We start from the raw sequence: 27,625 nt of genomic DNA, 5'->3' as shown, positions 1-27,625 counted from the left end.
CAGCTCACAGGCCTCCAGGTCAGCCAGGTGCAGAGTGGCAGCTCTGAGGTGAGGGAGCCCCGTGATTTGGATGTGCTGCACATGGGCTGCTGCCAGCAGCACCCAGTAGGCATTGTAGGGGTGGTAAAGCCCTGGGGAAGCTGCACTGTCTCACTGGGAGCATGCAGAGGAACAGAGATAGCAGCAACAGGCCTGTTGGTGATTTGGTGACTTTGCTAACAGCATTAGACCAGGGGTCTGTTGGAGAAGTCTCTTTCCCCGGTTGGCGGGCAACAGATAAGCTTTCTGTGGAGAAGCTGTACTTGAGCCTTCTTGGTCTGTGAGGTCATGATGCCAGGACCTTTGGGGACGGGGAGCTCCTCTCCCATAGCTGAGGCTAGAGACACACCAGTTGGTGGGTGGCTCTTCAAGCCCAGGGTGTCCCCCAGCTTACAGCATTCCTACCACCCTCCTCCTAGGAGCCCACCTTCCTGTGGGACCAGAGTGGTCTTACAAGTAATTTTGGCAAATTTTGCCTGGTGTCTACCTCCAAAACAGAGGCATGAAGTGAAGGTAGAAGGCAGCAACAGATGTGAAAATAGAACAAAAACTGCCAGACCCACTGTAGAGTGTTCCTCAGATCTCACCCAATCTCTCGATCACAGCCAGGCCCTGGCCACTCTCCCTTGATCCTCCTATAGAAATGGGTGTCGTCACTCATTGACTTACTTAAATTTCATCCTCAAGGAAAGCAGGAGTTGGCTGGTGTCATGGGCCGGATATAGTCAGAGGTCAGATGACCAACTGACTAGGAGGGCTTCTATTTGAGGACCATTCTCAGAGTTTGGGAGATCTTTCCCATTTCTTATACATGTATTCAGTCTGGGTCAATTACCAAGTGTTTCTTTCATAGAGCAGGTTTAATCTAGTAAGGGTAGGCTTTGTTCTAAGATTTATGAAAGTTGCATCTGTGCTGAGGTGGCCTTGTCTCCTGGAAATCCCTGGGTCAGGTTGCATCCTGCTAAGTTGCATGTAATATCAGCCCTGTGAGATGCTTGAGTGGGTCTTATCACTATCATTAATCTTAAAGCCACAAGATGTCTCTTATAGTACACTACAGTTATTAAAATATTCCCTTTCTTAAAAAACTAACTTTTATTTATGAACTCCTTTCCTATGTATTTAAATTCCCCGATGTTTTTAACCTAGGAAAAGAGTCTAACCAAATGAATCTACTGAGGCTTCCCTTTCAAAATCCTCAAATATCCTTTGGGGTTCTAAAACAGACTTTCAAAGGGCAGTAAGTAATTTCAAAAGCTTTTTCTTTATCAACAGAAATCAAAAGATAATATGGCAGAAGACAAACTGCTTGGCTTGTGATTCTTTGGCCACTTGTATATCTTCTGACAAAGCAGAAGAAAGAAGGAATGAAGGAAGGAAAGGGAGGGAAGACCAGGAAGGAAGAAAGAAGAGAGAAAATAAGAGCAAATAGCAAAATATTAAAAGACTGATTTAAAGTTATTTTTAAATATCCATATTATCTGTCAGCAGATATGTTTCAATGCAACAGTTACCATTTTTAAAGAAATGGTCTATTTGTCATAATCCTCTTTGTATACTTACTTTTACTAATACCTATATTTCTAAAGAAAAGCAAAAATTTTTCTTACATGCAATATGAACACAACTCTATAGTATTACAATGTATAATGGTATGAAGAGACAGAGCCCTCCCTCCCCCATGAGTTAGATTTAACCTTAGTGAACGAAAAATCCTTTGTGATCCCACACTCTCCATTAGGCAACGTCAGAAAACGTCCACAGAAAATGCCATAATGCACTTCGAACATGAATAAACATCAAGGCTTAGCTGGTTTTGCTAATGTTTCCTCGTTACTCAAAAAACTGTATTTTTAAATACAGAGCTCATTTGCTACTTTCATATGAACTTATTTTTAAGAACTAAAACAGTACCCTAAAAAGTATTAACAATTTAGTAAGCAACACTCTAAAAATTATTTCTGTAGACCTTTTCCACACAAGAAAAAAAATCAACGTTATTTGTCTTTTCAGTTCAGAGGTCCCATCCTATTTTTTAAACACACTTAAAAGCATTCCATTTGTGATTTTCACACACAATGTGAAAATCTGTCCAAAAGTCATCCAAACCTAGGGTCAATTATGCCCTTAGATGCTAATTTAAGGGTATAAATTGTACATTTATTAAACATGCACCTGAGCTGCACAACCTTAGCAATAATGCTCTGGTCTGGAACTTTCACTTTTAAAAGTCACCTGAGAGTCCACACTTGACCTCGAACAAAGCAGCAGTTTTTCTGAGTCATCCCTGTGACTTCGTGTCCAGAGCTCACCTACACTTTGAGACCTGGGAAACAGGGTCTCAAATTGGATATAAGTCTCTTTTGCCAAATCATCTTCCCAAAAAGGTTCTGACTTACATTGCAGTTTGCAAACTTTGTACAACAAGAAACAAATCAATAGTAAGACAACAACACAGGCAGTACTGGTCATCACGAGAAGGAGAGACCATTGAGAATCATCTCCTTCTACTGTTTCGGTAGAAAAGGTGATGCATTGGTCTTTCTGGGGAGGCACTCCTTTTGGACAGACACAGGCCATGTATTGCCCACCAGGTTCCAAGCCATCTATGGTTACTTGGTTCTTGCTGGAGTCTGCATTCAACAGCAGCAGGTCCTTCCCACCATACTTGGAATACAACACAGTCACTGCAGAGTTATGTGTGGTGTTGATCATATTCCACGTCAATGTCACACTCTCTTTAGTCTCGCTGACCACCCTGAGGTTTTCTATTGTGGCATTAGTCTCCGTAAGCATTGTTTGATCCAACAATGCCAGCTCTTCTTTCTTACTTGTGCTGGCTGGAGGAAGCTTACTTCCACTCTTTGCTGCCTTTAAATTTCTTTTCCCATCTGGGTGGAGCTGGAATGATTGCTTGTTGGCCATGGTGGTGGCTGAGATGCTTGTGCTCAGAGTTGTGATTGAAGAAACAGTGGAGGAGAAGAAAGGAGATAAAGAGAAGGAAGCAGTAGAGGGAGGGGACAAAGTAGAAGCAGAAAAAGAAGATGTCGAGGAGAAGGAAGAGGACCAAGGATACGATGATGCGCTAGATCCAGATGTAGATCTTCCAGATCCCGGCTGTGCATCCCCCTCAGGATGATCTCCAGTTCTTTCAGAAGTGTCTGGTGGTATCAGAGTTGTGGTAATGCCAAGCACTGTCACAGTAACCACAGCTTCTGACATCCCAGCCAGATTTTTGGCCTTACACTTGTAATCCCCAGCGTCTTTGGAAGAAATGCTTGTCAAGCTCATTATGGACCATCTGACTCCTTCCTCTGGAGATTCTTGTATTACTGGAAGAAAACAAATATATACTCTGTGAGAAACAAAAGGAAAATTCAAGCAACCATGCCAACTAAGGAGGAAACAATTATCCGCTCTACATGCATCTCTCACAGAAACCGAGAGGGAAATGGCACCCTGCAAGTCTCTGACAGTGGGCGATGGTTCTGCAAACTGCTTACATCAAGGTCTAGGAGCTGCCAGGTGTTGTGAGGTCTGTATAGGGAATAGTATTTCTAAAAGACAAAAGGCTGGGAATCAGGAGACTTGGGTTTTAGAAACTTTTGCCCACTAAATAGCATGTGGTTGTGAATAAGTCAATTCCTGTCTTTAGGCCTCTGTTTCTGCATTTATAAGAGGATGAAATAAAGTAATCTCAAAGGTCCCTTTCAGTTTTAAGTCACTGCGATTCTACAGAATGTTTATCATATGACCTTACATAAGTATTGCTTATAATATGTTTTCACGGTAATAAAATGCATATATCCTTCTAGCCAGAGGTACAGCGGATCATTTTCTGGCATGGCAGAGTCATCATTTGTATTTGGAATGATTTATATTTAACTTAGATAAACTAGCAAATCATGGATTCTTCTGTTTGCAGAATAACATATAATTTTTTAAAAAATCAGAATTTTGCTATCCTAGACTCTGATATCTGGGTATATTTTCATTCTGTCTTGATTTCAGAAGCTTTTCAAAGAATAATAATGCACAGAACAATATCCCAGTAACCCAAAACTTAACTCACAAGCTGAAACTGTGGACCATTGACTACCTATATATAGGAACAGTAGGCCTTAACTTCTTTATTTCCACCAGGTTTCATCATTTCAACCTGAATTTTAGTTTAATTTTGAAGAGTTTTAAAAATATATCACTTTAATTGTCAGAATAACACTCTTGAAACTGGGTACAAAGCATGCATATTGTCACACTAGAATCTGAAAAGTCTATATAATCAATATTTCTAAAAATTATACTTTTTGATTCATAATAAGGTCTCCATGTAATTTATTATTTAAATAATTATTCAAAAATGAGAGACTTGTACAAAAGCCTCACTCCACCCGGCGTTTTTTTTTTTTTTTTTTTTTATTTTGGAGACGGAGTCTTACTCTGTCACCCAGGCTGGAGTGCAGTGGTGCAATCTTGACTCACTGCAACCTCTGCCCCCTAGGTTCAAGCGATTCTCCTGCCTCAGCCTCCTGTGTAGCTGGGATTAAAGGTGCACACTACCAAGCCCGGCTACTTTTTGTATTTTTAGTAGAGATGGAGTTTCACCATGTTGGCCAGGCTGGTCACAAACTCCTGACCTCAGGTGATCTCCCCACTTCGGCCTCCCACAATGCTGGGATTACAGGCGTGAGCCACTGCACCCGACCAGCAAAAGGCCCTTTTTAAAAAATTGTAATAGTTGTACATTTTAAAGTGAGCTGTATCCAAGATGATGAAGCAAGACAAAGGCCTTGTCTGCCATTGATCCATTCACTGCATTGTTTCATTCTACCTAAGAAAAAGAGTTTAGATTGTCTAATTTTATCTAGGTAGTTAGATAAACTGAGGAGAATACTAACCAATAAAATGTACCTTTAAAATCCCTTGCACCCAATAATCTTGAAATATTTTATTAGTGTTAACTAGCTAATTTCAAATCACACAAAACATGATGTTAACTTCAGAGCTTAATAAACTCCTTTGATCATGGGGCTGAATTAAGAAAGTACCTGTATAATTAACTGGCGAGCTGTCAGATCTGGTCCATGTGAGCTGTGGGGTGGGGAAGCCAGTGGCATCACACCGCAGTAGAACATTACTGCCCAGAGCAGACATGATTTTGGTGGCTGAGGTCATCACTGATGGTTTCAGACAATGCTCCAATTCAGCCCGCTGAAACAAAATTCCTGTGAGGCGTTCAGGTTCACTGCAAGTCATCAGTGGGTCCAGAAGCACTATAGCAGGGTCAACAACCTTTGACAACTCGATCATTTTGGAAATACGACAGTCACAGAACCAAGGATTGTCCTGTAGACCTAAAACAGAAGGTGGGAAAGGTTGACAAAGATAATTCTGATGACTCAGTTTACGTCCTACCTCTTGAGAAGGTAGGGATCTACACTATCTCCCTAAAAACAGAAGTGCTTTGAGGGATGAAGCAGAGTCACCTTTATGTCAGTTTTGCTCTGCAATCCAGCAATCCCGATGAATATATCCTGTCCATTAGTTCAGATCATTAATAATCATGGCTAATACTTATTGAGCATTTACTCTGCTAGATTATCTTCTAAGCACTTACCTGTATTATCACATGTAATCCCAATAATCCTATGAGAAAAATGGTATTATTATCCCTATGTTAATGATGAAGCTCAGACTTCATCTATCCCTATGTTAAAGATGAGGCCTCAGAGGGGCCCAATAACTTGGCCAAGGTCACAAAGCTAATTAGTATCAGAGCTAAAACTTTAATCCAGGTACCACAGAATGCCACAATACAGTAATAAAGATCTTTCAAAGGTGTTATGAAAGTACCTACAGTATTGTAAGTGTTATAGGGTTCTCAGAGGCACCAAATTCAGCCTGGAATAGGTTATGGTTTTATGTGATTTGAAGGTGTATTGAGGTAATGCAAGCTTTGTGTGGCAAAAAATACGGAGTGAGATGCTGGCAATGGCGGGAGAGAAGCCTAAAAAGCTGGTGGAAGCAAGAGCGTGGCTTGGCATGAATGTCATATGTGGTGACCATGAAGGTGACTTGCTCAATATTCCTTCAAGAGAGAATCAGCTGCAAGCAACGCGGTTAGCGGACAGCTTCCGGTTGCAAGCATCTTCAGGATGTCTCACTTTCAGAATTGTTAGCAGAAGCCTTTGGGCCTTCAAGGAGGCTATCAGTGAGAGCTTGAAGAAAAGTGAGGAAAATGTTGCTGGAAACTAGAGGAAAGAGGATCTTTGCTATGGAGTAGCAAAAAGTTTAGCAGCACTGTCACCTGTGGTCCACATGGAAAGTCAAAAACATATTCAATGCAATGTGGTCTACCTAAGGATATTTCCACAAAGACTGTTCAAACTACTCCCTGGTGTGTTTCAGGTAATAAAATATAAAGGAGAGGCAAAGTTAAAGAAGAACTGTTAAATATAAAGGAACCGAAACTTGTTGAGTTCAATTAAAAAATTGTTTCTTATTCTCGGCCTCTCCAAAATTCTCAAATTAAGATAGAACTTCAGAGCAAACATCAAATCCAGGTGGGACCATAAAATTTTGTGCTAAAATCTCAGAAGGATCTAAAATGGAGCTTTAGAGCATTCTGTCAGGCAAAAGTCTCTCTAGGATCTTAGGAGTGATGTTCCATAACAGCCTCATATAAAGCCCAAGACAGAAAAAAATTTATCACAGAGATTTGTGGTTATAGCTTTTTACTAATGGAGTGGATTATAAATTGAGAAGAAAAGACAGAACTGCAATTTTACAAATTCTAACCATGGTGGAAATGTAACTGTTAGTTCATAAATTCTAGATTTTTATTATACTTTTTAAAAATTATAATAGCAAGTCATGACTGGCTCATATTTTTCTGCCAGTATTGGTAAAAGTTTACTTTTTCATCTCCTGTTTTAGAAGTATGCTTTTCTTCCATGGGTGAATAACTTTAAACTTTTCCTCTTATATTTAATGTTGTTAATCTATACCTAGTTATTGAATCAATATTAATTTGAATTCTATTATCTTAACTGTTGGCTCTTTCATCCAATATTATGTGATAAGCAGACTTTCTGGCTTATTTTATATTGCTATGACTAAGTGTGGCTCTGGAACTTAATGTCTGGGCTGAAATCTCGGTTCTATCAAGCTTCACTCCCATGAGTAGATATCTATAATAACAACCTCTGTCAGCCTCATCTATAGAATGCAGTAGTTCTTTCATAGAGTTGCATGAATTTTTAATTACATAATTCATGGAAATTACCTTGAACAATGGTTTATTCACAGTAGAATCTCTGTGACCTTTAAACTTTCTTGCTGAACACAGTACTTAAAATCTTTTGTAAAATATTGGTCATTTCAATCTCTGAATGAGTCATTTCAATCTCTGAATAAGTAACACATTTCATACACATAAAACATGTTCCCTATACTAGAGTCCATATTTTCTTGATCTTAACAAAAGAAACCAAATGTAATACAATCTGTACGTCTAGTAAGAAAGAATTCAAAACAAGTACATAAGTAATGGTGGAGATATGATCTGATAGATACCGAAACACCTATAATAATGCAGTCAGTTCATAGACATTCAAAAACCCACTTCACCACCAGATACCACATTAGATATTCAGTCATTATTGTTCATATTAGTTGACCTGATACATGAAGGCCAGATTTAAATATATGAAAGAGAAATTTTAAAAGTAACAGGAAATGACATTCTCACCAACTTTACTGTGCCTGGGTTCCTGATGAGGCTCAACCATTAATTAATTCTGTGACCTGGATGATGCAACCTTGCTGAGCCTCAGTTTTCTCTTCAGCAAAATGGGAGAGTTGACTAGATACATGCTAGAGCTTTTTATACCCGTAATGTTCTATCTGCCTATAAAATAAAAATAATGATCATAGACTAAAAGAAACCATAGATGGAACAACAAACTAACACTAAAATCCATCATCACTCAGTAAAAAGCAGGAGAATATGATAGAATGCCTAATTTGTAACATTTTAATCTCTATTGATTGAGGTGCTAAAGATAATCTGTGGATCTAGACTCTCCTAATAGTGCTTATTTTTAAACATTAAATCTTTCAAGTTTGTGACTTTTCTATGTCTACACTGATACACAGTTCAAATGTGAATATCATACAAAGTGAAGCTAGTTTATCAACTTTGACTATAATACAGACTAAAAGTAGTCAATTCTCCTTTTATAAACAATATAACTGGTTTTACTTATTAAAATTGAGGGGAGGGGGAATCACTAACCTCTTCCAAAGGCTGAAATCCCTTCAGTAGTTTATTTTACTTTGTATATGTACTTTTTACATTAACCAGTTTTGCTTATATACATGTAAATGTTATTATAAAGAACTAAATTTGGAATTAGATTGTTTGACTGTGACCCACACAATTTAACAAATTAATCAGGTCAGTTTGTGTGTAACATGCCAATAACCTCTACAAAAACTTATAAAAGATTAAAAATGTTGTTATCAATTGGTATTGTCAGAATTGTGAGCTGTAGTTTGCAAGAAATCAATGAAATAATATATGGCTTGCCTCTCACAAGTAATAAAATCTCAAAATGAGGATCCAATCATGTGTCTGCTCCCTGAGCGAGAGATAAAACCAGCGAAGAGAAGAGCACAGGACGCACCCTGGCAAGTGTCCTCTAGGGCAAAGGGATGTTATCATGGTGCCTAAGAGGAGGAGAGGGGATATTTTAAGTTAGATAAAAACAGTCAAAAAATTTAGAAAGGAACATGTAAACACCCACCTTAATATAGTAAGAATTCATAAATTGATACTAAAACACTTATATTGAAATAAAAGATTACTTATATTTTATATCTATAAAATTTGTGTCAATATTCTATATATAAAAGCTATGCTCATCATAGCTATCTGATTTGATTTTAAGATTAATTTCTAAATCTGCCAGCACATCAAATTTATTCAGTCATATACTATGTATAGACTATTTCATATTTTGAAAACACTTCAACTTATGCCAGATTTTTTTCTTTATATAATACTAGCAATGCAAGTTACAAGTTGCTGATTGCTTCCTATGTGGCAAAGACTGTGCTTGCCCAAAACTGCAGAGGCTCTGAGATTTGACCCTACTTCAGGGTGACCAACCTATTCCAGTTTGCCAGCAACTCATTTCAGTTTGCCCAGGAGTTTCTTGCTTTTAGCACTGAGAGGTCAACATCCTGGGAAACTCCTCAGATATGGGCAAGTTTGCCTGCCATCATTTTATGGATGTTGGTAGAAGACACAAGACTCCTGCTCAGGGTTGAAGGAGTTCATTGCTCACAGCACTGAAGGGAGACATCTTTATTATACTGGGTAGTAAGCATACTTACCCTTTGCTCTGGAAGGAGATATATTTCAACCTCCAAAGCTGTTCTCTTGAAAACAGCTTGAAAAGGTAATGCAGAATAAAAGGTAATCCTTGAAAAGGTAGTGCAGGATAAAAGGTAATCAATGTCTGCCTCTGCTCACCAGACACGCAGAGATTCAGGAGATCAAAGAACAATAGCACTAAGCATCTGAAGGATAGTCTGACTCAATCCTCACAAAAGCATGGGATAGGTAGTACTATTATCATCCCCATTTTAAAGATGAGAAAACCAAGGTTCAGGAAGCTTAAGGAATATGCCCAAGGTCACACAATTGGACAGCCAGGATTTGAACTTCAGCATCCTGATCTTGAACCACCATGCTGGTTAAAGCTCTTAACCACCCACCACAGTGGTTAAAGCTCCTAACCACCATGTTATGCCTTATACCATACCTCTGGAATCTGGTATTATTCTTCCAATTTTACACCAAAGGAAACCAAAGCACAAAGATATTACTACCTTGACTTTGTAAATGGCTTAGAATCCTACATCCCAGATTTTTTTTAGCATCATAATCTAACACCCTTTCTATCATAACTCATCTCTTTGCCATCTAAAAACATTTAGAGTCACAGTGGCAGTCATAAGTGCTATTATCTACAAATAAAAAAATGTCGAGGCACAATGGCTCACACCTGTAATCCCAACACTTTGTGAGGCTAGGTGGGAAGACTGCTTGAGGTCAGGAGTTCAAGGCCAGCTTGTGCAACATGGCGAGATCCTGTCTCTACAAAAAATACAAAAATTAGCCAGGTATGGTGGTGGCACTTGCCTGTTGTCCCAGCTACCCAGAAGGCTGAATTGGGAGGATCAACTGAGACCAGGAGGTTGAGGCTGCAGTAAGCTGTGATTACGCCACTGCACTCCAGCCTGGGTGACAAAGTGAGATACTCTTTCAAACTAAAATAAACTAAAAATTTAAAAATGTTAAAGCAGCACTATCTGGAGTATAAATGTTTGCATAGGGAAAGATTCAAGAGCTATAATGTTAACAATTTATTTCATGCTTTGAAATTATTAAAAAATGTATTAATGGTGAAAGAAAATTCTTTTAAAAACTAATTTAACTGGTTATATATAAAAGTTATGTAAATATTTTTAAATCCCTCAAAAATAAAATGCCTATTTACTCCAGCTTGAAACATCTAAGGTCAAAGGTACAAATTTTAAAACCTGAATAAAAATCGTGATCCAAGAACTGAATACATTTAAGTGTTTTTTTTCTTCTGAGGACAAAGGTAAGAGAACTCTCTCAAGTTAAACTGTTACTTGTACTGCATTCCTTCAAGGCAACACATCAACTAAAATTACACTAATTTGCATTAATTAGTTGACTTTATATAACTATTCTTGGATGGGCCAAGTGAACTTTATCCTTTCTAAAAGAATAATATTTATATGCATCAGAATAGTTGGACTAAATGTGCTATTTTTGTGTGAAAAGTGAGCAATAAATTTTTGTACAAAAGTTATTCTGAGGACTATAAGCCCTTGAAGACAAAGATTATGCCTACTCAGCTTTGTGGAGACAACAGTGTTTAACAATTCAGTGAGGAAAGGAACGTCTTTTTAATGAATGGTGCTGGAACAAGTGGACACATATTCACAAGCATGTAAACCTCAACCCCTACTTTACACAATACAAAAACTATTTTGAGACAGATAACAGCTATAAGCTTAAGAGCTAAGAATATACAGCTAAAAATTGAGTATAAAGGCTAAAACAATAAGAAAATATCATATCTGTGATTTTGAGGTAGGCAAATATTTTTTAGATGATACACAGAAAGCACTAACTATAAAAGAAAAAAACTAATGAATCAAATGTCATCAAAATGTAAACCTTTTTTACCAAAGACACCAGGAAAAAATAAATAGGCAAGTCAGCCTTGGAGAAAATATTCACAATGCATATAACAGACAAAAGACTTATATTCAATAAAGAAAAGACAAATAACCCTTAAAAACTAAGCAAAAGATAGTTCATAAAGGAAGATATACAGTGACCCATAAGCAAATGAAAATCTGGCTAATGCCATTAATAATTAGGGAAACGGAAATTAAAAATCACATTGTGATACTGCTTCCTGATGAAAAAGACCAACATCATCAACTGTTGGTGAGGATACGGAGCAACCAGACTGTCATGCAATGCTAATAGGAATGTATAATGTTATACAGCCTCTTTGGAAAATGGGCAGTTTCCTTAAAAGTTATACATATAGCCATTATTTTTTTCCTTTTCTTTTTTCCACCCAGGATGGAGTGCAGTGACGTGATCTCAATTCACTGCAACATCTGCCTCCCAGGTTTTTCCTACCTCAGCCTCCTGAGTAGCTGGGACTATAGGCATGCACCACAACACCTGACTTTTTTTTTTTTTTTTTTTTTTTTTTTTTTATAGAGACGGGGTTTTGTATTTTTTATAGAGATGGGGTTTCGCCACATTGGCCAGGCTGGTCTCAAACTCCTGACTTCAACTGACCTGCCTGCCTTGGCCTCCCAAAGGGCTGGGATTACAGGCATGAGCCACTGCGCCCAGTCATATAGTCATTCTGTAATCCAGCAATTTCAATCCTAGGACTTTATCCAAGAGAAATGAAAACATGTGCCACAAAAAGCTTTGTACAAGAATGTTAATTGCAGCTTAATTTATTATTGCCCCAAACTCAAAACAGCCCATGTGTCCAACATCAGGAGAAAGGATAAACAATTGCTTCATTCATACAACTGAATACAATTTTGCAATAATGAACCACCAACACATGCGACAGCATGGATGATTTTCAAAAACATAATGCTGAGTGAAAGAAGCGTGGCACAAAGGTGCATTTTATATGATTCCATTTACATAACATTCTAGAGCAGACACAATTAACCTATAGCAATGAAAATTCAAATAGGTGAGGCAAGATTGACTAGAAAGAAACACAGAAGTTTCTGGAGTAATGGAAATATTCTGTATCTTGATAATGGTGTAAGTTACGTAAGGGTATACATTTATCAGAATTTAACAAACTGTAGACTTAAATCCTGCATTCCACCTATGCAAAGTATACCTTAATGTCTCCATTAAAAACAAGGTTTTAAAAAGTAAAGAGTGATGCTTTGGAGATTAACTGTAAATTTGAAACTTGATTCTGCCTTCTTACTAGCTATAGAAAGAAGGTGAGGATTAGAGCACCCAGCAAGGCATAAGTCTTACCTATGCGGATTTGTTTCCTCAAACCAAAAAAAGGGTGGGGCACATCCACAGAGATTGATAAGTGTTTTTTGAACTAAATTAACACCATTTTAGAAAAGTCTGGAAATACTAGGGCTGCCACCACCCTTCAGGCAATCTCCATTTCAAATAGGAAAAGAGCCCATGTTTATAATTCAGCAAATTTGGGTACAAGTAAAACAACACCCAAAAAAAAAGCATTTCATGTTTTATCCTACCACAGGCCTTTTTCGCTAAGACAAACAGTGTCAGGACTTACGGAATATGCCTGTGTAAATATTTACTTAATCTTGAGAAAGAGGCCATGGAAACTTACCTGCATTGCAAATCAAAACCTAGTTTTATAGTTAATTCCAATGTTTATTTGCGGGGCAACAATTTAAGTTTTCATGGATACAATAAAGGACAATTTTACTAAGTTGATGTTTTTACTCCTGTAGAAGAGAAAGAGTAATTGAAAAACCTCACCTTAATTTTTTTATTACATAAATATATGGATCTAAAGTGATCAATAAAGTAATGCATATATGAAGAAAGGAACTGTGTTATTATTATATACTTTGCATTACAAAGAAGGGAAGATGCGCCTGGGTTCTGGAACCAGATGGCCTGTCCTTAAAGCTCAGCTCCACCACTATGTGTTGAGTGCATCTGGGCAAGTGTCTTAACTTGTGTCTCATTTTTTTCATCTGTAAAATGGGCGTGAAGTGGTATTTACTACAGGGTTGAGGTGAGACTAGAAGTTACATAGGTCAAGTATAAGAACCAGACCTGGCATTGAGCAACTCCATCAAAATTAACTATTAGTGTTATTATTACAAATAGAACCTCCATCTGCTAACAATAATCAACACAGAGTAATAAAAACTAAGTAAAAGCAGACTCTATCCCACTATAACAGCACAGAGGCAAATTCTACAGGACACCTGGAAAGATGTAATTGCTATACTTAAACACTAAGTTCTAGAAAATCTAGGACTGGTACTCATCACTATATTCAGTGATGCAACTAAAAGGCTCAAATATTGTTGGAATAACAAAAAGGCCAAACAAAGAAGTCTTTATAGGACACTCCCATCCCAGTCACAACTTCTACAGATAATTGTTGATCTAAAAGCATAATCTCAGAGACTGTAGACTTCATATTCTAAAGGACTGCTACATGAAATATTTCATTTCTTCTCATTACAGTCCTGTGAACAAAATGGAGCAAACCCTGCCATCACCATTTTCCAGATGAAAACACTGAGTTTTCTGTGTGTGATTTATCCACATCAATTAGTCCTCTCTTCTTCTCCTTTTGCGAACATATCAAACATGGCTTTGCTAAGGTCAGCTGCCACTCAACATGCTTCAAACTATCCTTTGTTATTTATTATCATGCATGATCATTGCAGAACATTTTGGAAATATAGAAAAATGAAAAGATGTCCCACTAACCAAAGAAAATAGCTAAACAGTTAGTGAATTTTTTTCCGTCTTTGTCTTTGCACATTTTTACATAGTCATGGTAATGTTTTTTATACAACCTTGTTTTAAAATGTAATGTTATACAGAAGTATTTTCAAGTTACCACCTTTTAAAATCTCTGGGCCCTAAAATGCAGTTAAAACTGTTTAAGTGGCCGGGCGCGGTGGCTCAAGCCTGTAATCCCAGCACTTTGGGAGGCCGAGACGGGCGGATCACGAGGTCAGGAGATCGAGACCATCCTGGCTAACACGGTGAAACCCCGTCTCTACTAAAAACACAAAAAACTAGCCGGGCGAGGTGGCGGGCGCCTGTAGTCCCAGCTACTCGGGAGGCTGAGGCAGGAGAATGGCGTAAACCCGGGAGGCGGAGCTTGCAGTGAGCTGAGATCCGGCCACTGCACTCCAGCCCGGGCGACAGAGCAAGACTCCGTCTCAAAAAAAAAAAAAAAAAAAAAAAAAAAAAAAAAAAAAAAAAAAAAAAAAAAAAAACAAAAAACTGTTTAGGTAACTTCCCATGGACAGTAAAGTTTCATAACCCTTTCCCTTTGATCCCTAAATATCCAGATTTAACTCCCAAGGGAAAAATATGAATGTTCTATCAATTGCTCCTTCATAGTAATGTTAGTAACTGATCATTAGAAAACTATTAATTGCAATTTAGTAATTGAATTTTATTTTCTACTATATTACTCCATTGGGTTAATTCTATTAGAACCAAGAATTACTTTCCAGGAAACTTAGAAAAATAGGTAGGGAAATAGAATCTTCTAGCTATTAACCTTACTCATAAGGTTCAGATTGGTGGCTTAAATAAAGTAAATAAATACCGCAGTATAGGTTTACATGTGCCTATCAGTGTATATAATAAGAACTCCACAAATATCTGTTAAGTTAAACTAATGTGATTTTATTCTCTAACCCATTCTACAATAGTACTTTTATTGTCTAACAAAAAAATGTTTAAAGGACTAGATGAACAGTGGGGAAAATGTGAACTAGCTATATAAGAAGAGTTTATATGAGTTTTCCTCTTTCTACCTGGTTCTTATTAGTCATATTTTTAGACTCGTAAACACCAAATACATTGACATTTCAACAAAAGCAATGCTAAAGTTATGTGAGTGCTGTTACAGCAGTTTCTTTTTTACAAATATATATTTTACTTGTGCTTTATTTCAGCAAATATTTGATCATGTGATAGTGGTCAGGAAGGATGCCTGGCACGAAGTTAGCATCTATGTTGTCTCGTACTCCAAAAGGCTTATAAGTCATTTCACTGGCCAAATGCCCAAAAGTTCTTTCATCTTCCTGAGAAATATAACCTCTGCTGTAGCTATGATGAAAATAACTTGGGAATGGACAACACAGCCTTATTGGGTGAAAAAGTGGAACAAAATTTTAGCACATCTAACTGATCGATCAAAGCCTCAGGCTTGTGTCTCATACAAAAGATTACAATGCTTCACTGCCTATAGATACCCCTGAAAAGGGTCCAGTTCACTAATTTCAATCAGGCAATCACATGTTCTAGGCATTCACCATGTACAGAACTCCATGCAAAGCTCGCTCTCTCTTTCTCTAGATAGATAGATAGATAGATAGATAGATAGATAGATGTGTGTGTGTATATATATGTGTATATATAGTGTATATATAGAGAGTGTATATATATATATATTGTGTGTGTGTGTGTGTGTGTGTGTGTGTGTATGAAGAGGCAGAGAGGGACTTACTGGTAGAAGGAGATTACATTTTAAGAACCCCAGAGAAGGTGGCTGGCAAGATGGCCAAATAGGAACAGCTCCAGTCTGCAGCTCCCAGTGAGATCAACACAGAAGGAAGGTGATTTCTGCATTTCCAACTGAGGTAGCTGGCTTATCTCATTGGGACTGGTTAGACAGTGCGTACAGCCCACAGAGGACAAGCCGAAGTAGGGTGGGGCGTCACCTCACCCAGGAAGCACAAGGGGTCAGGGAACTCCCTTCCCTAGCCAAGGAAAGCCATGAGGGATTGTGCCGTGAGGGACAGAGCACTCCAGTCCAGATACTACACTTTTCCCATGGTCTTCGCAACCCGCAAACCAGGAGATTCTCTCCGACGCCTACACCACTAGGGCCCTGGCTTTCAAGCACAAAACTGGGTGGCCATTTGGGCAGACACCAAGCTAGCTGCAGGAGTTTTTTTGCATACCCCAGTGGTGCCTGAAATGCCAGTGAGACAGAATTGTCCACTTCCCTGGAAAGGGAGCTGAAGCCAGGGACCCAAGTGTTCTAGCTCAGCAGATCCCAGCCCCACAGAGCCCAGCAAGCTAAGATCCACTGGCTTGAAATTCTCGCTGCCAGCACAGCAGTCTGAAGTCAACCTGGGATGCTCAAGCTTGGTGGGTAGAGGGGCATCCATCATTACTGAGGCTTGATAAGGTGGTTTTCTCTTCACAGTGTAAACAAAGCCACTGGGAAGTTCAAACTGGACAGAGCCCACCACAGCTGGGCAAAGCCACTGTAGCCAGACTGCCTCTTTATATTCCTCCTCTCTGGGCAGGGCATCTCTGATAGAAAGGCAACAGCCCCAGTCAGGGGCTTATACATAAAATTCCCATCTCCCTGGGACAGAACCCCTGGGGGAAGGGACGGCTGTGGGTGCAGCTTCAGCAGACTTAAACATTCCTGCCTGCCAGCTCTGAAGACAGCAGCAGATCTCCCAGCACAGTACTCGAGCTCTGCTAAAGGGCAGACTGCCTTCTCAAGTGAGTTCCTGACCCTCATGCCTCGTGACTGGGAAACACCTCCCAGCAGGGGTCAACAGACACCTCATACAGGAGATCTCTGGCTGGCATCTGATGGGTGCCCCTCTGGGATGAAGCTTCCAGAGGAAGGTACAGGCAGCAATCTTTGCTGTTCTGCAGCCTCTGCTGGTGATACCCAGGCAAATAGGGTCTAGAGTGGACCTCCAGGAAATTCCAGCAGAGCTGCAACAGAGAAGCCTGACTGTTAGAAGGAAAACTAGCTAACAGAAAGAAATAGCATCATCAACAACAAAAAGGATGGTCACACAAAAACCCCATTCAAAGGTCACCAGCATCAAAAATCAAAAGTAGATAAGTCCACGAAGATGAGAAAACAAAAGCACAAAAAGGCTGAAAACTCCAAAAACAAGAATGTGTCTTCTCCTCCAAAGGATCACAACTCCTCGCCAGCAAGGGAACAAAACTGGATGGAGAATGAGTTTGACAAATTGACAGAAATAGGCTTCAAAAAGTGGATAATAACAAACTCCTACGAGCGAAAGGAGCATGTTCTAACCCAATGCAAGGAAGCTAAGAACCTTGAAAAAAGGTTAGAGGAATTGCTAACTAGAATAACGCGTTTAGAGAAGAACATAAATGGCCTGATAGAGCTGAAAAACACAGCCTGAGAACTTTGTGAAGCATACACAAGTATCAATAGCCAAATCCATCAAGGGGAAAAAAGGATATCAGAGATTGAAGATCAACTTAATGAAACAGCATGAAGACAAGATTAGAGAAGAAAGAATGAAAAGGAACAAAGCCTCCAAAAAATATGGAACTATGTGAAAAGACCAAACCACCTATGTTTGATTGGTGTATCTGGAAGTGACAGGGAAAATAGAACCAAGTTGGAAAACACTCTTCAGGATATTATCCAGGAGAATATCCCCAGCCTAGGAAGACAGACCAACATTCAAACTCAGGAAATACAGAGAATACCACTAAGATACTCCTTAAGAAGAGCAACCCCAAGAAACATAAGCTTCAGATTCACCAAGGTTGAAATGAAGGAAAAAATGTTAAGGGCAGCCAGAGAGAAAGGTCAGGTTACCCACAAAGAGAAGCCCCTCAGACTAACAGCAAATCTCTCTGCAGAAACCCTACAAGCCAGAAGAAAGTGGGGGCCAACATTCAACATTCTTGAAGAAAAGAATTTTCAACCCAAAATTTCATATCCAGCCAAACTAAGCTTCATAAGCAAAGGAGAAATAAAATCCTTTACAGACAAGCAAATGCTGAGAAATTTTGTCACCACCAAGCCTGCCTTACAAGAGCTCCTGAAGGAAGCACTAAATATGGAAAGGAACCAACGGTACCAGCCACTACAAAAACATGCCAAATTGTAAAGATCATCAACATCATGAAGAGACTGCATCAACTAACAGGCAAAATAACCAGCTAGCATCATAATGACAGGATCAAATTCACACATAACAATATTAACCTTAAACGTAAATGGGCTAAATGCCCCCAATTAAAAGACACAGACTGGCAAATTGGATAAAGAATCAAGACCTATTTGTGTGCTGTATTCAGGATACCCATCTCATGTGCAAAGACACACATAGGCTCAAAATAAAGGGATGGAGGAATATTTACCAAGCAAATGGAAAGCGAAAAAAAAAAAAAAAAAAAAAAAGCAGCAGCAGCAGCAGGGGATGCAATCCTAGTCTCTGATAAAACAGACTTGAAACCAACAAAGATCAAAAGAGACAAAGAAAAGAAGCCCATTACATAATGATAAAGGGATCAATGCAACAAGAAGAGCTAAGTATCCTAATTATACATACACCCAATACAGGAGCACCCAGATTCATAAAGCAAGCTCTTAGAGATCTACAAAGAGACTTAGACTCCCACACAATAATAGTGGGAGACTTTAACATTCCACTGTCAATATTAGAAACATCAACAAGACAGAAAATTAACAAGGATATTCAGAACTTGAACTCGGCTCTGGACCAAGCAGACCTAATAGACATCTACAGAACTCTCCACCCCAAATCAACAGAATACACATTCTTCTCAGCACCACATTGCACTTATTCTAAAATTGACAACATAATTGGAAGTAAAAACACTCCTCAGCAAATGCAAAAGAACAGAAATCGTAATGAACAGTCTCTCAGACCACAGTACAATCAAATTAGAACTCGGGATTGGCCGGGCACGGTGGCTCCCATCTGTAATCCCAGCACTTTGGGAGCCTGAGGTAGGAGGATCACAAGATCAGGAGTTCAAGACCAGCCAGGCCAACCTAGTGAAAACCCATCTCTACTAAAAATACAAAAAATGTGCTGGATGTGGTGGTGGGCACCTGTAATCCCAGCTACATGGGAGGCTGAGGCAGGAGAACTGCTTGAACCTGGGAGGTGAAAGTTGCAGTGAGCTGAGATAGTGCCATTGCACTCCAGCCCAGGTGACAGTGCGAGACTCTATCTCAAAAAAAAAAAAAAAGAACTAAGGATTACGAAACTCACTCAAAACTGCACAACTACATGGAAACTGAACAACCTTCTCCTGAATGACTACTGGGTAAATAATGAAATTAAGTCAGAAATAAATAAGTTCTTTGAAACCAATGAGAACAAAGACACGATGTACCAGAATCTCTGGGACACAGCCAAAGCAGTCTTTAGAGGGAAATTTAAAGCACGAAATTCCCACAGGAGAAAGTGAGAAAGATCTGAAATCGACACCCTAACATCACAATTAAAAGAACTAGTGAAGCAAGAGCAAACAAATTCAAAAACTAGCAGAAGACAAGAAATAACCGAGATCAGAGCAGAACTGAAGGAGATAGAGACCCAAAAAACCCTTCAAAAAAATCAGTGAATCCAGGAGCTGTTTAAAAAAAAAAAAAAGATTAACAAAATAGACCGCTAGCAAGACTAATAAAGAAGAGAGAAGACTCAAATAAACTTAATAAAAAATGATAGAAGATATAACCACTGATCTCAAAGAAATACAAACTACCATCAAAGAATACTATAAACACCTCTACACAAATAAACTAGAAAATGTAGAAGAAATTGATAAATTCCTGGACACATACACCCTCCCAATACTAAACCAGTATGAAGTTGAATCCCTGAATAGACAAATAACCAGTTCTGAAATTGAGGCAGTAATTAAATAGCCTACCAACCAAAAACAGCCCAGGACCAGATAGATTCACAGATAAATTCTACCAGAGGTACAAAGAGGAGCTGGTGCTATTCCTTCCGAAACTGTTTGAAACAATAGAAAAAGAGGAACTCATTTTATGAGGCCAGCATCATCCTGATACCAAAACCTGGCAGAGACACAACAAAAAAAGAAAATTTCAGGCCAATATCCCTGATGAACATTGACACGAAAATCCTCAGTAAAATACTGGCAAATCAAATCCAGCAGCACATCCAAAAGCTTATCCACCACGATCAAGTCAGCTTCATCCCTGGAATGCAAGGCTGGTTCAACATATGCAAATCAATAAACGTAATCCATCACTTAACCAGAACCAATAACAAAAACCACATGATTATCTCAATAGTTGCAGAAAAGGCCTTCAATAAAATTCAACACCCTTTCATGCTAAAAATGCTCAATAAACTAGGTATTGATGGAATGTATCTCAAAATAATAGGAGTTTTTATGACAAACCCACAGTCAATATCATACTAAACGGTCAAAAGCTGGAAGCAGTCCCTCTGAAAACCGGCACAAGACAAGGATGCCCTCTCTCACCACTCCTATTCAACACAGTATTGGAAGTTCTGGCCAGGGTAATCAGGCAAGAAAAAGAAATAAAGGGTACTCAAATAGAAAGAGAGGAAGTCAAATTGTCTCTGCAGATGACATGATTGTATATTTAGAAAACCCCATCATCTTAGCCAAAGCTGATAAGCAACTTCAGCAAACTCTCAGGATACAAAATCAATGTGCAAAAATCACAAGCATTTCTATACACCAATAATAGACAAACAGAGAGCCAAATCATGAGTGAATTCCCATTCACAATTGCTAAAAAGAGAATAAAATACCTAGGAATACAATTAACAAGGGATGTGAAGGACCTCTTCAAGGAGAACTACAAACCACCGCTCAAGGAAATAAAAGAAGACACAAACAAATGGAAAAACATTCCATGCTCATGGATAGGAAGAATCAATATCATGAAAATGGCCATACTGCTCAAAGTAATTTATAGATTCAGTGCTATCCCCATCAAGCTACCACTGACATTCTTCAAAGAATTAGAAAATACTACTACTTTAAATTTCATTTGAGACCAAAAAAGAGCCCATATAGCCAAGACAGTCCTAAGCAAAAAGAACAAAACTGGAGGCATCATGCTACCTGACTTCAAAATATACTACAAGGCTACAGTAACCAAAACAGTGTGGTACTGGTACCAAAACAGAGATATAGATCAACGGAACAGAACAGAGGCCTCAGAAATAACACCACACATCTACAGCCATCTGATCTTTGACAAGCCTGACAAAAACAAGCAATGGGGAAAGGATTTTCTATTTAATAAATGTGGTTGAGAAAACTGGCTAGCCATATGCAGAAAACTGAAACTGGATCCCTTCCTTATACCTTCTACAAAAATTAACTGAACATGGATTAAAGACTTAAATGTAAGACCTAAAACCATAAAAAACCTAGAAGAAAACCTATGCAATACCATTCAGGACATAGGCATGGGTAAAGACTTCGTGACTGAAACACCAAAAAGCAATAGCAACAAAACCCAAAATTGACAAATGGGATCTAATTAAACTAAAGAGCTTCTGCACAGCGAAAGAAACTATCATCAAAGTGATCAACAAGCTATCAAAGTGATCACAAGCTATCAAAGTGATCATCAAAGTGATCAACAGAATGGGAGAAAATGTTTGCAATCTATTCACCTGACAAAGAGCTAATATCCAGAATCTACAAGGAACTTAAACAAAGTTACAAGAAAAAAAAAACAACTCCATCAAAAAGTGGGCAGAGGATATAAACAGACACTTCTCAAAAGAAGACATTTATACAACCAACAAACATATGAAAAAAGCTCATCATCACTGGTTATTAGAGAAATGCAAATCAACACCACAATGAGATACCATCTCACACCAGTTAGAATGGCAATCATTAAAAAGTCTGGAAACAACAGATGCTGGAGAGGATGTGGAGAAATAGGAACGCTTTTACACTGTTGGTGGGAGTGTAAATTAGTTCAATCATTGTGGAAGACAGTCTGGCGATTCCTCAAGGACCTAGAACCAGAAATACCATTTGACCCACCAATCCCATTACTGGGTATATACCCAAAGGATTATAAATCATTCTACTATAAAGACACATGCACATGTATGTTTATTGCAGCACTATTCACAATAGCAAAGACTTGGAACTAACCCAAATGCCCATCAGTGATAGACTGGATAAAGAAAATGTGCCACATATATACCATGGAATACTATCCAGTCATAAAAAAGGATGAGTTCATGTCCTTTACAGGGATATGGATGAAGATGGAAACCATCATTCTCAGCAAACTAACACAGAAACAGAAAACCAAACACTGCATGTTCTTACCCATAAGTGGGAGTTGAACAATGAGAATACATGGACACAGGGAGGGGAACATCATACACTGGGGCCTGTTGGGGGGTAGGGGTCTAGGGGAAGGATAGCATTAGGAGAAATACCTTATGTAGATGATGGGTTGATGGGTGTAGCAAGCCACCATGGCACATTTATACCTATGTAACAAACCTGCACATTCTGCACATAAAATATAAAAATAATAATAAAAAGAACCCCAGAGAAATACACATAGAACCTAAACAAGGCCAAGTTCAAAATTCCAAAACTAGTCACAGCTAAACTAAGAGACCAAATCAGTTAGGTGAACCATTTGGGGCCAGTAAAATAACTGATGTTTCCCCCATTTCCTTTTAGATTAAGGAAATTTAGAAGCTATTCTTCCTAACTAATGAAGCCACTGCTATCACATAAAGATGCCAGTGCCCCTCTCCTGCTCCTGAAGAACCTAATGAAGAGTTGAAAAGCCAACTGAGCAGAAACTGGTACCAGAGTATGGAGCAATGCTGTGCTCACAAGAGTCTATGCAGGTTGGTGGATTCTGTCTCTCAGTTGGAGGCTCTTTAAGAGAAGAGGTCCTCTCTCCATTTATGACTCAAGTTCTCTTCCACTTTTTCACACATGTATGTACACACATGCGTGCACGCACACACAGCCCTTTCACCTTACACAGGGGAAAGAGGTAACTTGACCTACGTTAACTAATAAGGTACTATTCCACTAAAAGTGCAATTACAGAGTAAAAAGCCAAATCCAGTAAATTTTAAAAGACTGGACAACAAAAGCTATGCATAGCAAAGTATCTATAGATGAAAAGCCCAGAGGCTTGCGAGCTTACCAAGAATAATCCTGCTTGGGGAAAGGTCCAGGCCTCCAGAAGGTGTTGTAACTAAATGAGACCAGCTCTCCAGGAAATCTGGTGGCAACGTGGTGAGTCTGTTGCTTGATAAATCCAAGTAGGCAAGGTTCTTCAGATACCTGAGTGCCTCATTTGGCACACTGGTTATTTTGTTATTGTGCAAGTCCAGGGTCCTCAGAACGGGCATGTCCAGCAGAGATGCCCAAGGGAAAGCAGCCAGGGAATTCCCATCCAAGCGCAACTCATGCAGTTGCTTCAGGTTGTAAAAGCTGCTGGGGTCAATGCTGGCCACGGAATTGTAAGTCACCCAGAGATACTGGAGCTCCACCAGGTAATAGAAGGCCTCCGCCGAGATTCTGCGGATGACAGTCTTCTCTATGCGAAGCTTCACAGTGTCCACGGGGAGGTTCGTAGGGAGCTCGTTCATATCCATGTCATTACATAGCACCAACCTAGTGTCACAACATGAGCAATGTGAGGAAACTCACTTTCCAACACCCATTTGAAAAAAATACTTCTCATTTGAAAAACGTATCAATTTTCAGCCGGGCCGTGGCTCACGCCTGTAATCCTAGCACTTTGGGAGGCCAAGGTGGGCCTTGGTTCAAATCTAACCAAGGTCTAAGGTCTGCCACCTCCTCTGTGGCCATGGAAAACCACTTCACCAGTGTCTCAACCTAATTTTCCCATACGGCACTGTTATGGATGATTAATTACAATGGATGTAAAACTCTACAACTTCCTACCACATAATATGTACTCAGTAGGTATTTGCTGCTACTGTCAACAACCTCGGTTTTACATGGAAAGTAACTGAGGCCCAACAACATTCAGTAACTTCCCAAAGCCACCCAGCTAGTGGGTTTCACAGCCACCTTTCAAAACCACTTCTTTCCAACTTAAAGTGGACCTCTTTAGGAAATGACCCATTTTAAAAGAACCCCTGTTAAAATAATAAATCAATCCTTTTTAAGAGAATAACTTATTTAGGTGAAAAAAAGTGTTCACAGTACATGTTTAAAGTTGAGCTCTGTTTTAACAACGTGACTTGCACATTGCTTTCTGCCTAAGGAATAAACCAGAAACTAGGAGCTGACCTTCAGCAAGTCACATTTTGATCTTGTTTGTTGGCACGTATAAAACAGGCTTAGAAAAACAACACTGGGCAATGTGGCTCATGGCTGTAATCCCAGCACTTTGGGAGGTCAAAGTGGGCGGATCACCTGAGGTCAGAAGTTCGAGATCAGCCTGGCCAACATGGCAAAACCCCGACTCCACTAAAAATACAAAATTAGCCAGGCGTGGTGGTAGGTGCCTGTAATCCCAGCTACTCAGGAGGCTGAGGTAGGAGAATCACTTGAACCTCGGAAGCAGAGGTTGCAGTGGGCCAAGATCATGCCACTGCACACTCCAGCCTGGGTGACAGTCCGAGACTCCATCTCAAAATAGAAAAAAAAAAAAAAAGAAAAGAAAGAAAAACAACACTGTCCCATGTGTAAATTTAAACTATGAGGAATCTGAGAATTTAGATTCATTTTAGCCTGGAAAATGACTTTTTTATCTCCTATGAGATACTCATCTCAATTACAAAAAATAATAAGAAGTTTTGCAAAGTATCATCTAAATTATAGCACATTATAAATTCAGTAAATAATTACAATAAAATAATCCTTTAGTGAAACACATCACATTAAATAAGTGGATTTGAAAAACCAGCTCATAATGTAAACAGACACAAGCAGCATAAAGCTGCAATGTAGTGGTTGTGTGGTAGTGGTAGTGTTGTCTCATTTCTATAACTTCAGGAGAAGAACTCATGGAATCTTTGAAATCCTGTAGGGATAGCTCTTACTTTTCATCTCTATTTTGTATCACAGATTTCAGGGCTACTTTATACCAGAATGGTAACAGTTTCTACTCATTAAGAAAGTATTGGCCGGGCGCGGTGGCTCACGGCTGTAATCCCAGCACTTTGGGAGGCCGAGGTGGGCAGATTACCTGAGGTCAGGAGTTTGAGACCAGCCTGGCCAACATGGTGAAATCCCGTCTCTACTAAAAATGCAAAAACTAGCTGGGCATGGTGGCACATGCCTGTAATCCCAGCCCCATGGGAGGCTGAGGCAGGAGAATTGCTTGAGTCCAGGAGACAGAGGTTGCAGTGAGCCGAGATTGTGCCACTGCACTCCAGCCTGGCCGACAAAGCAAGACTCTGTCTCAAAAAAATAAATAAGTAAAATAAGTATTTCAGCATGCTATCATAGAAGAAAGCCCAGTTTGTACACTGAAAGATTTAGCATCTTTATGAACTTAGTTACTAACACAATTACATGATCTAGGACAAGTCATTTGGTCTCCATACAGTTTAGTTTCTTCACTTATAAACTGACAAGGGGTTGAACTAGATTATTTCTTGCCAGGCCTAATATTCTATAATTTTTATAAAATCCATCAATAATGGGGTCACCACAAAGAAGGAAACATTTCTGTGATAGTTTCTCAAAAGTACCCTGGCCTGATCCTTCACTGCTGCACGTCTATGGACAAGTAGGCCTTTAACTTGCTACATTCCCTCATCGTCTTTAACCACCCAGTGAATATGTCAAAAAATACCAAGAATTGCTTAAAGTTTATACAATAACAAGATAAGCTTTTCACAAATATGTCTTAGTTATTATTTATTTGTTTAAAGTTATAAGACATAAATTGGGCAATTCTTTTAACAAATTATTTTGTCTGAGACACTGTTTACTTCAACCAAGTCACGAATAATCTGATTTTATTATTAAATAACCTCTCAAAAAAAAAATTCAAGTTCTAGGCCAGGCACGGTGGCTCATGCCTGTAATCCCAACACTTTGGGAGGCTGAGGCAGGCGAATTACCTGAGGTCAGGAGTTCGAGAGCAGCCTGGCCAACATGGTGAAACTTCGTCTCTACTAAAAATACAAAAAAATTGCAGGGCGTGGTGTCAGACGCCTGTTATCCCAGCTAATCGGGAGGCTGAGGCAGGAGAATCACTTGAACCAGGGAGGTGGAGGTTGCAGTGAGCCGAGATCACGCCACTGCACTCCAGCCCAGGCGACAGCGCGAGACTCTGTCTCGAAAAAATAAAAAGAAATTCAAGTTCTACTGTGTTTAGCTAGCAAGAGTTCTGTTTTGCATTTAACATATCTAAAAGGCCTCATGCACATTACAAGCAAATAAGTACTCTCACTACACAGGTTGCTAAAACAACCTAGAGATTGAATAACTTCTGTGAGATCCTACAGTGTCTGCAACAGACAGTATCTTTTTCAATCTTCCTTATTTTGTAAATTCCATCAGCTTAAAATGGAAAAATTCTAACTATCAACCTCTCTAACTTCACTCTTGAGATCTTTCTTTCTGCCACTCAGTTGACACGAATAATCCTCAAAGGAAGTGGAGAGCCATGAAAGCAAAGGATCTGAGCATGTCCCGCAGCTCCTGTTCAGCCTGCCCTCTTAGCCTTTCAATAATCAAGAGCTGAGCTGGCCACGCACCTTTAAACGGTTTGATCTCAAGCAACATTTTGCGAACATAAGCATGACAAAAATTTTGGAACACAGAATGTGTTTAGAAATTTCCAGTAACTTGAGAGACCTTTAAGAGTTAAACTGCTCGAAATGAAAACAATGAAGGAGTAGGTGACCAGTATTAACACAATTACGTTAGAGCTTACGGACACTAAACATTCTCTTCTGTGATTTCTGATCCTCAAACATTTGTTTTCAAAAGTAGGCTTTCTTGTTTGGGTCCTTTTTGTCAAAATAAAGAGAACACTTAGTAGAAAGCAGAGGAGCATACCTTGATCCTGAGCCGTCATTTCTGCCGTGATAATCACAGGTGCATTGTGAAGGACATGAACAGCCCACTCCTTCCAAAACGTTAAGGACAATGCACAGACATGCAAAGAGATGCATTGCTCCTTTTAGAGGTTATTTAAACAAAAGGTAAAAACGGAATCCTAAGCATTCAGAAACTGGTGTGCCTGGAATACAAACAGCCATTTAGTAACAGCAGATTACACGGGATTAGCTGAGATCTGTAGTTACTTAACCTTCAAGTGTATCTTGCAGGAGATCAATTGACCCAGCCTTTGAATACGGTTTCAGCAAAGTAACACATTCTAAGGAAAATGAAAATCAAACATATGACAAGCAATTTCAATAGTTACCCATATCTAGATTTGCAAGAAAATGCCTA

At 39.1% G+C, this 27,625-nt stretch overlaps 1 protein-coding gene and 1 long non-coding RNA gene across 2 annotated transcripts in view; one reads left to right on the top strand and one right to left on the bottom strand.

Annotated features, from left to right (window-relative positions):
* Positions 1-27,625, top strand: part of LOC103236108 (uncharacterized) — a 70,826-nt gene that overhangs the window by 23,939 nt on the left and 19,262 nt on the right. The window contains exon 2 of the long non-coding RNA XR_498061.3: positions 22,901-23,073. This is a non-coding gene — a long non-coding RNA (uncharacterized lncRNA). The remainder of the gene's footprint in view (positions 1-22,900; positions 23,074-27,625) is intronic.
* Positions 174-27,437, bottom strand: LRIT3 (leucine rich repeat, Ig-like and transmembrane domains 3). The gene is made up of 4 exons (XM_007999532.3): positions 27,227-27,437; positions 23,382-23,854; positions 5,088-5,393; positions 174-3,371 (listed from the first exon to the last, which is right to left on the bottom strand). Exons 1-4 carry the CDS (start codon positions 27,340-27,342, stop codon positions 2,230-2,232), a joined length of 2,037 nt encoding a protein of 678 aa, XP_007997723.1. The 5' UTR covers positions 27,343-27,437; the 3' UTR covers positions 174-2,229.

The sequence above is a fragment of the Chlorocebus sabaeus genome, chromosome 7, assembly GCF_047675955.1.
Source record: "Chlorocebus sabaeus isolate Y175 chromosome 7, mChlSab1.0.hap1, whole genome shotgun sequence".
NCBI lineage: Eukaryota > Metazoa > Chordata > Mammalia > Primates > Cercopithecidae > Chlorocebus > Chlorocebus sabaeus.
The sequence above is the reverse complement of the archived record's forward strand: the minus strand, read 5'-3'. Positions and strand labels throughout refer to the sequence as shown.

Coding starts and splice junctions, on each gene's coding strand:
- LRIT3 (XM_007999532.3), bottom strand. CDS start 27,342: ATGCATCTCTTTGCATGTCTGTGCATTGTCCTTAACGTTTTGGAAGGA. Junction 23,855..27,226: donor AATGACGGCTCAGGATCAAG/GTATGCTCCTCT, acceptor TTGTGACACTAG/GTTGGTGCTATGTAATGACA. Junction 5,394..23,381: donor CCCAAGCAGGATTATTCTTG/GTAAGCTCGCAA, acceptor CTTCTGTTTTAG/GTCTACAGGACAATCCTTGG.